This window comes from Chenopodium album, chromosome 24 (assembly GCF_948465745.1).
Source record: "Chenopodium album chromosome 24, dcCheAlbu1.1, whole genome shotgun sequence".
NCBI lineage: Eukaryota > Viridiplantae > Streptophyta > Magnoliopsida > Caryophyllales > Amaranthaceae > Chenopodium > Chenopodium album.
Genome location: NC_137857.1, coordinates 33215106 through 33231695, shown reverse-complemented (window position 1 = coordinate 33231695; position 16590 = coordinate 33215106). Strand labels below are relative to the sequence as shown.

General features: G+C 35.6%; 1 protein-coding gene across 4 annotated transcripts; it reads right to left on the bottom strand.

Moving 5' to 3' along the window:
* Positions 1–724: 724 nt before the first annotated feature.
* Positions 725–12556, bottom strand: LOC145612384 (E3 ubiquitin-protein ligase COP1-like). 4 transcript variants are annotated; one of them, XM_081667760.1, is made up of 13 exons: positions 12384–12556; positions 8335–8412; positions 7694–7849; positions 6109–6447; positions 5534–5691; positions 5359–5424; positions 4388–4466; positions 3929–4084; positions 3726–3824; positions 2567–2671; positions 1893–2072; positions 1482–1592; positions 725–1295 (listed from the first exon to the last, which is right to left on the bottom strand). In XM_081667760.1, exons 1-13 carry the CDS (start codon positions 12390–12392, stop codon positions 1125–1127), a joined length of 1707 nt encoding a protein of 568 aa, XP_081523886.1. In that variant the 5' UTR covers positions 12393–12556; the 3' UTR covers positions 725–1124. The 4 variants fall into 4 exon arrangements, with proteins under 4 accessions (XP_081523886.1, XP_081523888.1, XP_081523889.1 ...); XM_081667762.1 differs by having other exon boundaries at positions 7694–7853; positions 12384–12540; XM_081667763.1 differs by lacking the exon at positions 12384–12556 and adding an exon at positions 9485–9775.
* Positions 12557–16590: the final 4034 nt, after the last annotated feature.

Below are 16590 nucleotides of genomic sequence, written 5' to 3'. Positions count from 1 at the left end.
ACATAAGAATATTACTTCATTAGTCAATAAATCACTGTATATGTATATAGTACAATTAAAATATCTTTTAAATCAAATACACATGTAAGATCTAAACTTAAGAAAAAAAAAGACACCAATTGATGTAGGTGATAATACTTTATTACTGGTAGGTAGCAATTTGCTTTTCAAAATATTCATATAAATTAATTTAAACTAAAATAAGTCAAGTCAAGTCTTCAAAAAAAAAAAAAAAAGTCAAGTCAAACAAGAAATGAGCTAACTTAAGCAAAAGTTCAACAAAAATAAGTTTTACTTTTGTTGAAAGGTCAACAAAATAAGTCAATTACAACAAAATAAGTTATCTTAAGTTTTCTTTTAAAAAAAAAAACCCAATTTCAGTTAGTCTACTACATTTTTTTTTTTGAAATAAAAAGTGTTAGCCAATTTAGTGGTACATTGCATTTGCTTAGATGGAATTTTGAACACAGGTAATGATAAACTTTGGACAATTTAGCTAAAAGAGACTATCAAGTCATGTAACTATGACATTTTTTACTTTTGTTAGTCTGATTAAAGGTTGTCATGCAATACCAGCTCTATAAATTAACTCTCTAACAAGTAACATAGAGGCGATAGAGGCAGTATCAGCACATATATTTGTTGACATTTACCCAAATACAGCCAATTGGTAGCATACAAAATTTCAACCACCTCAAAAAGATCGATCATTCAATCCTTAATATGAAGTACATAAGAAGCAGTTACTTCATTGATTATGAGCAAGTAGTGGCAGCAATACAAAATGTGTACTTAGCAGTCATGGAAACGACTGTCAAATGTACGGAGTATTGAGTACTACATCACTGCAGAAAGCCAACAAAGTAAGTTATATGGGATATAGCTTCAAAAATATCTCATCATTACCTGCCAACCTTCAGACTAGAACTCTTGAAAGACCATATAGATCGATTTTAAACGTTTTCTATGATCATATCTGCTCTCTTCCACAAGAAACGAGCAAATCAGATAATTACATGGTTCCTTCAATAATGAACTCCTAAAACTGACTATATACAAAAAAGGAATCTGCTTGAAGGAAGTTATAAGTACTTTCCATGTCATATCTACTTCTGTAACTTATTTCAGGTAGCAAGAGCAAGTAGTTTGACATTTCCTTGACTGTTAGCAGCCATAATCATTGGGCTGTCACTCTTCCAGCAAACTGCACTGATAAAGTGTGATCCTCGATCCTCATCAGCATCATATAGTTCTGATGAATTGAACTTGTACCGAGCAACAGGCTTAGAAATAGCCTGCAAGTGAGAGCGAAATTGAATTGACCATATAATTACCAAAGATATTGCACTTGCAATACAAGTAGTTTCCATGCCTTATTTTCTATAAGGACTCTGTTCATTGATTCAAACATTATCTGTAATAAATTGAGAGAAAGTTACAATTGTTTGCAATGTCCTATAATTTTGGGATATTTGCATTACCTTGTGATAAACAAAGACTTCGTTTGATTCACTGCCACAAGCAAGGTATTCGCTATTTGCTGTGAGGCCCACAAAATTCTTTTCATTCGCATGACCTCTATACACCTGAAGCTGCAATGCAGTGGAAAATAAATGAGCAAACGAATGTAATTGATTAAGCTATCTTTTCGAAAGAATGAACATGATATTTCTGATTAATGTAAATCTTGAGCCCCACTTTCAACAAGATTTTGAATAAACGAAATACCACCACTACTGAAACTTAGGCGTGCATAAGCCCCTCAAGTCATAAAGATATTAAACTTGAGAATTTATTAATTATTTCACTTTTATCCTTCTTGAAGCTGCATATCAAAGTTTATAATTCCCAGGAGTAACTAATTTCTACAGAATAGATACTTAAAATATTACCAACTTATTTTCCTTGACATCCCATAAGCGCAAAGTGCTGTCAGTTGATGCAGAAGCAAGTTCGTTGGCAGATAAGAAATGAACATAAGAAACAGCTTTTCTATGACCAGAAAAGACATGAACAGGCTGGCTTGTATTTCTTAAGTCATAATAGTGAACATTATGATCTGCAGAGCCCACCTGCGCAAGATAACATCCAACATTAAAAGTACTACTAGAAGTAATAAAAGACACTGAAAAAGAAAAATAGAATAATACTCGTTTCTTCGTCCAACATTAATTCACATTGTCCCAAGCCCTCATAATTAAGGATATGAAAACAAATAAATAAATAAAAAAAAAAAAATTCCATGCTTGGGCCATTCATATCCTTTTCCCCAGGTCACCACTATGGGCTCAATTATGAATATTTTACCATAAACTAACACTAAATTATGAAAGTCACAATCTTTTTTGGATATCCTAGCCTCCTAAGTATGTAAATATAAATTCTAAACAGAGGGAACACTTCAGGATAGAAAAGGCCAAAGATTCCACTGTGATACGTATATGACACTATGACAGTGGGGTGAAGTCCAGAAAACCTTTGAAATAAATTAGAATAAACAGTCACGTAGCTATATCTCACAAGACATCAAAAACTTACAGAGTTGAATATGAAGAGGAACACTTACCGCCACATGCATGCTAGATCCAGGATTACACTTCACAGAGCATATATTTGCATTCAAGTCAATATTAAGAGCACTCTTTTCCTGTTTGGTGCACCAAACTTTAACCTGTTGAAAAACACCCAAAATGCAATGGATCCATAATGAGCATAATTTTCACTAACTACAATATTAGCTTCCTTTCAAAAACATGCATGCAACTAATTTCATCACAGATTCCTTTATCCTTTTTCTTTGGTGTGTGTGTGGGTTTGGGGGGGGGGGGGGGAGTGACAATCCCCAATGGATCACCACGTATGAAAATTTAATTAGGAAGCCCGGGTCAATTACTGGGATAAACAAAAATTGTTTATCACATGACATTTTGGTAATTAAATCAACAACTTTATCCAATCATCATCGCTATGGGACCTGCTGTTAAGGATAAAGTTATTGATTTATTTACGAAAATGACATGTGATAAACAATAATTGTGCATCTCAGATATGAACTTGTATTTTCCATAATTTAAATGACTTAGATCAAGTTCATTTCAAGAAACAGTTGTCTAAGTTTCATCTCCCAATTTCTTTACCATCATTAATTTCTGTTCGCGATTTCCTACTAGTAGCATTATCATCAAGTTCATTTCCAGAAATAATTCTCTATGCTTCATCTCCCATTTTCTTTTCTATCATTTATTTCTGTTGTGCTATTTCCTACTAGTAAAACCTAAGCTTTTACACTGAGGCCAATTTGAGAAGAGATCTGCCACAAGAGAACTTCAAGCTTTAAAATGGTACACCATCACCAGATTCAACAACACTCGATAATATGTAGCCTCGCCACTTGTAACTTATAAGACGAGATGGTGTTTGTCAATGACAACCCTTAATTAGTTAAACAAGAAATTCACCATGACAAATAATTCATAAAAATGTCACTGACTGAAAAGACAGGTCCAAAATCATATACCGTAAAAAAATGCATTATAAGATATGAAAAGGATGGATATTCACTTGACCTCAAAGAACATATATTTGACCTTCACGTTGGATAAATCCCACCACTTATCCCTAAAATCTTTCATTCAAATTCTTGTGAAAAGGAAGCCCTATGTATGTAAGATGCATATGCAGTATCTTGAAAAGCATAGTCCAAAAGACAGGTTAGCTTTATATACCTTGCAGTCATCCCCACCAGATACCAACAGTGAAGGTTCAGTACGTGAAAAGTCCACACTCCAAGCCCGTTTTTCATGCTCCTCGTATTCTCCAACACTCTAGCAAAGGAAGTTAGCATTATTGACATAAATCAAAGTAAAACCAAACCAGTAGCCTAAGAATGTAGAACAACTAAACAGCTTATTAGTACTATTAATACCACCTGATTAGTAGCAACATCCCAAACATTTACAATCCCCTCATAATCACTGCTGGCAATACAATGCTTGGTATACTTATTCCAACTCAAACAGCTTAATTTAGATCGTGTAGCAATGTCAACAACAGCACAGTGCACTTCTGCTGGTTCATCAATCACCTGAAGATCAATTTGTCCCCAAGGTTAGGTACTCAAGTAAAAACTAGAGCAAAAGATCTTATGAAAATGAGCATGTCCGGACAAATTTAAGGTAAAGCAAGAGGTAATATGTGTGCATGGAACACAATTCTTCAATTCATATAATGTGTTTACTCCCCAAACTTTTAAACCTTCTTAAGTTCTTATTCTTTCTTCGTCATTTTTAAGTAGGGGTAGGGGTGGGGGGTTGCTAGGGAAATAAAATGTAAAGATGAAATATGTTGAAGTATTGTACATCCTTCTCTTGAGCATGAAAAGCCTTACAGAGGAAAATTCAAAAACTTTAATCCGCTTGGAGACACCAGCAGTAGCAAACAATTCATGATCTCTGTCAAATTCTATGCTGCAAAAGGAAAAACACATATCAAAGGTGGTGAAGGGGCAATTCAGAGTAAATCATGTTGTAACTTGATAATCAATTATGGATGAAATAAGACAACAAACAAAAAGAAAGAATGAGCAACATGATGCAAAGGTCAAAGCTAGTTCTACTAAAAAAAGCATTCAGATTTAGTCCTCTCTACCACTAAATTGAAGCAAATTTCAGGGCAAATCATACACTAACAAACCATTTACAATCAGGATGACCGTGACTTATTCTGACAAAGGATTATACAGAATGAGCTGAACATTTCTAACTACCACACATAGACTTGCAGATATATAAGATGCAAGGAAAATTTTACTTTCATATTTTTAAATTCTGGTGAAAAAAGGATAGATAGAAAGACACTGAGAAAGTAGCTAGTCCCATTTCTTCAATAAAAGTTTCCATAAGCAGATACAATCTCCACATAGCATTCTAGAGCGTCCATAGCATGTCCATCACTAGCCAAATTCATAAACATTGTTTTTAGAATAAATCACTAAGCTGTAAAGTCAGCAAAGAATGACACACTGCAGTGCATTTATTAAAACAGAAGCTTCTAGCTTATAGGCTAATGACCACAATCAAGCAAAAAATCTACAAAACCAATACTTAGCATATAAACAGGTACAAGTGAGCCTCTCATCATCAAAAATCACATATCAAAGTTAACAGTATATCAATGACATGGAGCAAGTAGTTTGAGAGTGAGGAATAGCTCAAGTGATCAGAGCTTCCCTCCCGATTTTAGGAGATACCGGGATCGACTCTCACCCTGCCCTTGTGGCTCTCTAAAGTCTAAACACTAAAAAAAATGACATGGAGCACAGTCACTCGCAAGAATTAAGATTCCAAAGAAAAGACCTACCTGGAAATGATATTGGCAGCGTGGAAAACATTGCCAAGCCTCAACTCTGAAATAGGTCTCAACTGGCTGTACAATTCCACCCAAAAAAAAAATAAAAATTGGACATTTCAATAATCCAACTATGGGAGTATAAAGCAATAACTGCAAATAACAGATATAATATATACAGATATACCTGTATCGAGTACAGGAAGTAAGCACAGACTGAAAATCCTCAAGTCCTGCATGATAGCCTAAACTATTTGTATGATTCATATCTTTTCCTTCTGCTGATTGCTTTTGTTTGGCCCAGTTTCTCCTTTTTTGAAGGTAACACTCTTGCAGTTCAGGGAACTGCAGAAAATTAATTGATAACAAATTAATAAATTTCTCAATTGAATCTACTGTAATGAAGCTTCAATTTGGTCAACTTTTTAACCTATTTAGCTATATAGCTAAGAGTCATCATGCAGCTTAAAAATACTGACATACATCTTTCATATACATGCAGACTTCAGCTGAATTCAAGGGAAGGTACTATGGTTAATTATTGAACCACCATCAAGAAGTTGCAAGATCTAACATCATGACATCACATGACAGCTGAATGAATTATGGGGGTGTAGGCTGGTCAGTTAATCTTCATTTAACAAAACATAACAGCACACATGTAATTTATGTGAAGTGTAATAGAAATACTTCTGGACTTCTTTAAATACAAGCTACTACGTATAAATTATAGCGATCATCAAAATTTTCAAAAATACAAACCTGTGTCTCGACCTGCCTTTTTCTTGCTTTAAAATTTTCTGTTGGAGCCTGCTGCTGCAATTCTGAGCCTGCACGAATATTATTTTCTACATGTTCTTGAGAGCATGGAGCACCTAAATTGCCTCCTTTACATTGAAGATTTCCTGAAAATGTCTCTTGTTGTGTACCAGAACCACCAGCCACAGGCCTCTGTACTTTATCACAAAACCCTTTTGTATCAAAATCATCTCCTCTCAGTCTCAATCTAGCTGTATGACTCTTGTTTACATTCCACAATTCTGTTTTGTGCTTTTGAACAGCATCTATGTCCTCTTTGATGTACTGGAGATCATTTTGTATCTATACGAACACAATAAGATAGATTTAAAATACTATTTGCCACTAGGACAGTAAAGAAGTACAACTACATAGGACAGTAAAGAGGTACAACTACATAGGACAGTAAAGAGGTACAACTACATAGGACAGCAAAGAAGTACAACTACATTGTCTACATAGGACATTAAAGAAGTACAACTACAACTAAAAAACTAAAGATGCAACTCACATGTGACGAGGAGGAAGGACCGAAGAATGATAAGTCAAAACATAGTATTAGATAAAGTACATCATGTGTGCTTTAACACACACACACACACAATGCTACGGGTCTAATACAACAGCAGCAACAACAACAACAACAAAGCCTTAGCCCCAAATGATTTGGTGTCGCTAATACGTTGGCTAACATGAATCACCATAAGGAACCATCCCCAAAGAGGGAAAAAAAAAATTTAAAGAAAAGTGATAAAATGAAAGTGGGCAAAAAACGAGAAAAAACATAGCAGGCAAAAAACGGGGGTAGTGTAAACTCTTTATAGTAAAAACAAAAACGTGGAAAATACAAATAAAATTTGAGAAAGTTTGCTTAAAAGGGGCACAGGTAGATAAAAAGAGAGGAAAAACACTGAAGTAAAAACACAAGAAAGTTTGAGAAAACCTACGAGTTTAATACTTGGTTGAAAAAAAAGCTGGCTAAAAATATCTAGCAATATTTTGACCTTTTTCAGCTATACCACCATAAATTAATAGATACCCTATGAAGAAGCGATAGAAGTGTTAATCAACCTTGTCACAAAAGGGTGTTAAAATGTTTATATACTTTTTTAGTCCACAAGTAGCAAGTTAAGATACTTTCATTCACTTGTTTTAAAAAATAAAAAATAAAAGATACTTATATTTACTAAGCATTCAACCAAAGATATTTCTATCATGTATAAGAAATAAATTCGTATTACCATTGGTAGAGGTTAGACAGAGGATCAATGGGTAAAGAAAAACAAGAGCATCCAAATATCCAATAATGCTTCACATTGTTAACAGAATGATGCAAAGCTCCCTAAGATGACTTTTATATGTTTCTTATGCAATATAGGCTATATATCAAGGGCCTTACACTACATTCTACGCCAATGCAACTATTTCCTACTCAACTTCAACTTTTTAAACAATAATATTAGGATGTATTACCTACAAAACACTAACTCTTACAGGAGAAATAATGCATCAAACATCACATGGATGATTTTAATTTAGTTGAACACACCTGACTAAGCTCTTCCACTTTTCTTTTTCTTAAGCAGACCAAAAACTCAAGAAGAACTTGCAAGTTTGTCTCAGCCTCCTCTTGCTCCATCTTTCTCTTCTTTTCCGCAAGTAGAGACAAAAGGCAGTCAAGGTCCTTCACAGACACGTCACAATCCTGTCTACAGGTTATATCAAAGAGTGAATTCCAATTTAAGAAGAATTAAAGCCACAATTTAAGCATACAATTAAGTACATGGAGAAATATTCTAACAATTTACTTCACTCACACCAATTTGATTTGTTTTAAGAATTCAGACCGATACCAGTGGGAAGAAAATGTTACAGGAATAATCAGTTAGAAAAAAATTCCCAATGATTGGTATTATATGAAAACAATATTGTTTGATAAATTTCATTAGTTTCCAGTGAAAACTTCAATTTATTCACTTCCAAAGCAACATAGGATCATAAACCTTAAATGTATTACAGTGGCAAATTATTTATGGGAATATAATGACTTAAATCATAATGAATTCAAAAGATTTTTGGACAAGGGTAAACGATAACATCCTAGCACAATATGATAAAGTCAATTTTGCAGGCTAGAGAGTGGATGAAATGACAACGATTTGTAGTTACTGTTTACGGAAGTCAACTAACCTGCTGCAGTGCACGGCGAAGTTGTTCACTCGAAGAGGCATTTTTTGCAAATTGATAATCAGTCATCCTCTTTAATATCTGCAGAATGAGACACATTGCTTGGTTATAGATTGAATTTCAACATAAATTAGAAACAGCTTACTTGATTAACTACCATGGAGTGGAGGAAAGGGAAGGAGTCTACTAGCATTATTCCCTCCCAAAGTCCAAATTCCCTGATATAATACTTGTTCGAAGTAAAATATACTGTTCTTGTTAGCAATAATATCGATCTGGAGAAAGAGAGCAAGAGAGGAAACAAAAATGCACCATATGCCATTTAAACACCATACACCAATCACTACCCACAATGTCTCCACACGTGACACACCCGATAAAGCAGAGAATTCTGGGTATTCTTCCCATATCACAGCTATTGAGGCTTTTAAGTTTTCTACTTAGATTAGATTCATGGAAGACAAGGATAAAGCTCGATGCTAATGTTATCCTCATCATACAGCCAGATAAAGAATTACTGGTATTCCAAACTGAGATTCTGTAAAAGTGAGTCCCGCAACCATTGGTTCACATGAACCACAAGTTATAAACTTTTGATCACCCTTGCACCTGAACTATAACCTGAACTAAAACAGAAAAAATCTCAAAATTTTTATTCCTATAACCTGAACTATCTCATAACCACAAAATTATCTCCCAAAATCTCAATTCCATCAAATATACGCACTCGAGAACACTTACTTCACTCAATTATGGAATTTTCTACATAAGTCAATCAAATTCGACACGAAAAATTCTGAATAAAAATTTCATCAACAGCCAAGAACAAAGCTGCAATATCAATTGCTTATGAATAAACTAAACACAGCCAAATTCAAGCCACATTTCTCTGAAAATTAACCTAATCTTACAAAATGATCGCAATTAAACACGAAAAAACCTACAAAAATCACAGTCAAATATCAAAATAATTTAAATATAGCTCCACATAACACCATTACAAAGCAAAATTCTTATAATCAGCCTCAAAAATCAATATACATTGCACTCAGAAACAACGAAAATTCAAACTTAAACAATCAAATTCAACACAAGAAACCTCAATCATTATCAACAAAGAAACAAAAACAGAGAGAAGATGAAAGCAACGAACCTTATCAAGGGCAAAATTGGGGAAAATAAGCTTAGGAGTGAGAAAACGACCACAACAAGGGCAATCAGACTTGTTAAGAAGATGAGTGAAGATACACATGTAACAGTAACTATGACCGCAAGCAGTGAGAAAAGCGTCTTTGATAATCTGCATGCAAATAGGGCAGAGAAAATCCTTGTCGCCGGCGATGGAATCACCGCCGGTTTCATGCGGCGGAGAATCGGATTTCACGAAAGGAACTAGAGCTCCTTCTCCAATGGAGTTTTCCGCCATTGTTGAGGTTTTCCGATTTCTTCGAGGTTTGAGAGGGGAGAGAGAAAGTAGGGAGGTTTTAGAGAGAGAAGATTGACGTGTCAGAGAAGAAAGGAGAGGGAAATTTAAGAGAGAGAGAATGAATATGAGGGTGGAAACTGACCACGTTAATATGGCGGGTGAGTTTGTCTTTTGAAGAACAAGTATTTGTATTTCAATGATATCAAGATTTTTTTTTTTTTTTTTTTTGAGGGAGGAAGATATGAGTTTTGTGTTTTTCAGGTGGTTTTTATGTGTGTTTTTGTATTTCATCTCCTTTGGGGTATTTCACCTTTTATGGTATGGTAGATATGTGGAGTAATGGTTTGTATCTTCCTACCTCATCTATCCTCATGGTTGCCTGAGAAGCACCACCCAATCACCCATCAACTCATTCAAACTCGAATTTAACGGTTTAGTTCTCACAACGGTGCAGTGGCGGGAATCATTGTTAGAAACGGACTATACTGGGACAATGATTGGAGCGCGCACCTTTGATCTCGACAATACCCAAGGTTTCATAGCAAAAGTTACTTAACAAGGCATTTTTCTAGCTCTCGAGAAAGGGGTCAAGAACATATACATTTAGGGTGATAATCTGTTAGTCATCAACTAAGTTATGGGTACTTGGTCAATTCCATGGCAGATCGAGCATATCATTACAGATATAAGCTACCTCCTTAGCAAGTTTGACAATTGCAACACTCGACATATTTTTCGAGAGGTAAATAGAGCAATGACTGGGTTGCTAATGTCGATCATTTAGTTATTGATAGTATGAACATTAATTAGACTTTGTAACAATCTTCTTTAACTCTTATCTTCTCTTCAGATGCATTAGGACTTCCCCTCGTATGGAGAGTTTTCTAATGTTTCCTCTTTTTCTTACCACATAATAAAATCTTCACACCTTTGTCATGAAAAGTTACGATTATTTTGGGGGAAATATGAACAATTTACAATTATTGGATCACTCGAAAAATAAATGTGGTCACTAGAAATAGAAACAAATTTTGTTAAATACGTGGCAAATTCGTAAATAAATCAACAACTTTTCATCAAATGCGGCTCCACACTTGTTGATTTTAGTATGAAAAAGTTTGATTTTATAAAGTTGTTGATTCATTTATGAAAATATTGCTTGATTATTTTTGTTTATTTTCGAAATAAAATGAAGCTTCCTCCTGGAAATAAGATATTATATGTAAAAATAGTAGATGTGGCTGAAAGAGTAACATATGTTATTCAGTGATAACCTTCTTTCAGTTATTTTTTGAGTTTTTTTTCGGTCCATAGGTGTATGTAGCTTTCTTGTTCAAGCATTCATCACCCCTCCAAATCAGGCAATGTTTTGATCTCATTTGTAGAAGTAGCTTAAAGGTTAGTCATTTTTGAGCTTAGTATATAGTGCTCCGTATGTGTTTTGCAAAGGGTTTCAAAATTCAAATGCCTCTAGTAGCTTATGTTGTTTTAATTTATTGTACTATGCAAAATCCTCTTTAAGTTTAATGATGGCTTTATGCAAAAAAAAAAAAAAAAAAAAAAAAAAAAAAAAAAAAAAAAAAAAAAAAACGAGTGGGGATGAATGGAAAGGTGGAAAGGAAATTGAAGGAAGAAAGATCAAAATAGATAGTACAAGGAATGGACATGCTAAAATAATATCTTTTCTAAGATTATCATTGATTCTATCTTGGGTGATTTAAAAAAATCTTCCTCTTCCATGAAAAATATCTTCCTCTTTGGAAAGTAATGGTTGATACATGATAAGCCGTCGTTGAACCTACCAAAGAATAAGTCCTATCTCGGTCTCACTAGCTAATAGCAAGGGTAAGAAAGGGTCGAACCCAAGAGAGGCGTTGAATCAACCACCGAAATACTACCGCATAAATAAGCTAAGTGAAGTCAAAGTTGGTTTGGTTTGGTGTAACAAGTACTAGTTCCGGTTAACTAAACCTAGGGGAAATTAACAGTAATTAGGGGATTCTAGGGCTCAGGTTATACCACTCAACTTCATCACAAATCACGATTAGCATGTATAAACAAGGTAAAATAAGGGGTAAAATAGGGGAAATCATCTAAAGCACCCAACTACTCTCTCAAGCTAGAGGGATTACTTGAATCATGAATACAACCTACTCTCGTGGTTACAAAGCATAAAACAAGTGTTAAAGCATAATCACGATGACAAAAACATTCCCTTGACTAGAAATTCCTATTCTCATGGCATTTCAAGTCAATCAAGCATAAGAGAGCTAACTCAAGTTCATCTCTCGATCCTTCGTTGAGAAAGCTTGGATAATAGTTCTAGCAATGGCCATATACAAGAACTAAGCAATTAAACCACTTAAGCTCAACTAATTAACACCCAACAAGTACCAAATTAGCACATGCAACAAGTAATTAGTGACTACATCGAGGGTTTTACCCAAACCTTAGAAAATTAGACTACTCACAATCCATGGAGATTAAAGCAATTAAGGATTTCAACAACTCATGAACATAATTAAACTAAGAATTAAGCTAATTAACAATCTAAACATACAAGAATCAAGCAAATAATTAACAACAAAGCAAGAAGAAATAAGAGAAGAGAGTAGAAAAATATTACTAGAAGCATGAACTTGAATATCAATGGTGGAGCTTGTCTTCTACAATGATTGAGATTGAAAATTCCAAGCTAATAATTAAAATCTAACTAATGATTTTAGAGTATTTGTGTTTCTACAATTACAAACTAAGAGGAAGCACTAAAAACTTAGATGTCGTACAATAGAGTCTAAGGGGGTATTTATATGACCCTCAAATAAAAAGGACGGAGAAAACAAGAGTCGGGATTTTCTGCAGGTGCGCACGGACGTGCCAGGGGTGGCACGGACGTGCAGCCAAGGTGGCACGGACGTGCCACCCTAAGCACGGACGTGCAGATTTGGGCAGTAGCTCAGATTTGGCCAGGCTAACTGCACGGCCGTGCAGTTTATGGCACGGACGTGCTGGTTGAGATGCACGGACGTGCTGAAGCCTTGCACGTCCGTGCCAAATCGGGCAGTAGCTTGGTTTGGCTGGGACTGTCCTGCACGGCCGTGCAGGACATGGCACGTCCGTGCAGGGTCTTCTAGGCCCTTCTCTTCACATTTTCCTTGATTTTGCTCCATTGTCACGGCTTCTATCCTTGGTTTATCATCCATATGCCTTAAATGATCGTTTTTAGACCTACAATCTCAACAAAAACACTAACAACCCGTGAAGCAAGAGATACACAAAAATTGAATGAAAATAGGATAGAAGTGAACCAAAATGCCAATATATCGAGTAAACAAGGCTCAAAATCACCCTAAAATCATATCAAATAACAAGTTATCAATAAACTAATTTAGAATATGAACAAAAACTTGTAATTTCACCATTGAATTCAAAAACTAACTTATCCTTCAAAAAAACATACTTCAATCAAATAATAAAATCAACCAACTTTAATTAAATGCCAGCGAAATGATGTGTAATTCTTACTTTAAGATGACAACTACTTTTTAACGGAAGGATGAACTTACAGATAGTGTAAAGTCATATCTCGATTGTTTTTTAAGAGTAAGGTACAATAAGGTAATATTTTTTTGGAAAATTTGTCAAAAATAAGCCAACCTTTGCACGGTTAGCTCAAAATAAGTCAACCTTTTGATTAACTTAAAATAAGCCAACTTTTATGGGATACATTCCCAAAATGACTCATAACCTATTGATTAGGAAGGTAACCGGCTATTTAAGTAAATTATACCATGTGTTATTAAATTATTGGTTCCTTTTAAATTTTAAATTAAATTACAAAAATAAAAACAAAAAATCAAGAAAAATCCCTGAGCTCCCCAACGCAGAACAGCCCCACCCCACCCCACCCCACGCCGACCTCTATTCACCTACAAGTCGCCGCCGATTACCCCCACCCACCGCCAATCATTAGATCACATTCTTTCTCACCGCTCCACCGCCGTCTATGCTCCACTGCTCACTCTATTTTTACTTTACGAATTTCTGGGTAGTAGGTTTTTTTTGGGTGGGTATTGGCTTTTTTTGGGGAAGAAGAAGTGTGTTTCGGTGGTTAGGGTTGGGTTTCGGGGTAGATTCGGTGATATTCTGATGGTTAGGGTAGGGATTCGAGGGGTATGCCGGTATGGTGGTTTTGAGGTGTGTTTCTTTGTGGGTTTGCGGGTTTGCGGGTTTGGGTTAATTTCGGTCGATGAAGGGCGGCGTTTAGGGAGGGGGTAAAGGAAAGGGTCATGTAGGGAAGAAAGGAGGTCGGCCGGCGTTCAAGCAGGGGAAAGAGAAAGAGGTATGCGGTGGGTGAGGATGGGAGGGCTGGCGGTGGAAAGGGGTGGGGAAGGCGGCGTGCGCAGTGGTCGGTGCAGGAGGTGGTTAGTAGTGGAGGACTGGAGGTGGCCTGAGTATTTTTTTTTTAATTTTTTTAATAATAAATTAAAATAAATAAATTTAATTAAAAAAAACTTAAGAAAATGACTTGTATAATAAGTTGTAGGTCATTTGACCTATTTAAAATAAATACCTCTTAAACGTTAACTCATTTTGAGTTAATCGAAAGTTTGACTTATTTTGAGCTAATCACGCAAAGGTTGGCTTATTTTTGACAAATTTTCCTATTTTTTTTTTGACACACAATAAGGCAATATTTTTGCCTTCTAATCATAGAGTTTAAGATTGATGATAATTAATGATAGTTTAATATCCAACCACAAAAGTAGCTTACAATCTCACATTCACTCATTAATTCGTACATTAATGGTTGAATAGACTTGACAGTAATAAAGTTAATATCTTCCCATCATCGAGCTCCAACCACCTTTGATATATCCATGAATCCATGGTAGACAATGGGAAGATTAACGGTTGATTGAACATATATGGTGACTTACTGACTTGACATGCAAGGTTAGTAAGGCACAAATCCTTCACAACTCCATTATGGGTATGTCGGAAGAAGAAGAAGAAATGTGTTTTCATAATGAGAGTGCCAAAATCAATATTTGAAGTGCCGAAATCAATTCATTTCTTAGTGATGTCAAGACATGCACAATATGTTGGGCATGTAGGCATTCCCATAGACGCAATCTGTATCATGCACTGCGCATGACACTTGAGTACTTGACACACACAGATGAACACACCACATGTCGCCCATTCGCCCAAATGTATGTAGCCAAGGAGTATAACAAACACGTAACTTGTTTCACAATGGAGCTTGGATCCTTAGGTCACTGCATTCCTACAATTTGCTAATTTGTATAACAAAAATAAAATAAAATTGAAGAGGAGTTAATCATAGGCCGACCGAGTTTTTTTAAAAAAAAAAAAAAAAATTAACCTGCCTTGGCAAGATGCTTTGTTATAAGCTACACTTCAAAACGTAAACATCTGTCTCTACTCTCTAGACTATATAATCAAGCCAATATATAATAAACAGATCTAGTACACAAGCAAGAAGGTAACACTTCAACTAATCCGCATTTTTAAAACTTTAAGGTGCACATATATTTAGACTCTCGAGTTTACCTTATACTCTGGAAACACTAGTCCCATTATCATAACTTCGCCACCAATCAAACATGGACACCTCTTGTGACCCACATACAACAGTTTATAGTTAGGGTAACTCGGTAGCTATCCTATGGTGTTAGGTGTTACGAAGTTGGGCTGAGATCGAGTCATGATAAGGGAGAAGGGCTAGACAGAAAGAGCAAATATCCCAAAAGGGGTGCTTGCCCTGACATAGTTAACTAATGAGGCCCGCAGTTTACCATCTAAAAAATCCTTAAAAAGGTTTAGTCACTCTCACTCCACTAGTTTTGTGCCCCACTAGTTGGTGAATAGATACAAAAGAGATGAGAACAAATCTTGAATCAATGTTTTGTACACTCCACTAGAAACTTATCACAAACTAATCTTGATACCCTCAGCTATTATGGACGTACCGACTTCTCAATTATGATTGAACTTCACAGGAAACGCATCATATTCAACCCCAAACCCAAACAATCGAAAAACAGAACCGAACAGTTCGGCTGAAAGAACACACATCAACCATCACATCAGTACCTCCTCCAGGCATCCACTGGCCTGGGTTTCCAACAGGTGCAAGCACCATTCATAATGTCCATACTTTCATAACAACTGTTGTCGTTTTCATCCACAATTTTTGTTCACTTTCTCTCTAAACTTTGTCCTTCTCTATTAATTTGAGCCCACAAGAAACTTACATAAGTAACTGAAAATATCTACTCATGTGTTCCTGTGGAAACCCTTCAACATTCCAAATGATCCCTTATCGACATGCATTGCATCAATAACAGCCACAACCTGGACCAAACGGTTCTCCCAGGAGATCAAAAAGAGCTCCACAAAGGGGATAGAGACAAATAACAACCCACATTGCTTGGCATTATGCGTCATGACTCATGAGACTAAATCTCCTAACATTCTAGCAAAGTCGAAATCTGCAGTAAAATGATCTGCTATGTTATGTAAATCCAGTAATTTATAAGCTGGATCTGTATCAGTTACATTTATGACAAATAAATGTAACAGAGAAACTTGATAATTATTGGAGTTGATCCTTCCAGTTTCACTACAGGACAAACCCAAGAGAAACTGGGACACCAAATGTAACACGACTGATGCGTAAGTGTGTGTATACCATAAGTGCACTAGCATATGCATGGTCTTATCACAAAACACACAAAAGTAATCATAACTAACAAGCTTAATTGCAAATCACCCAACCACCTAGGCAAGATATGATAGGCCAACAT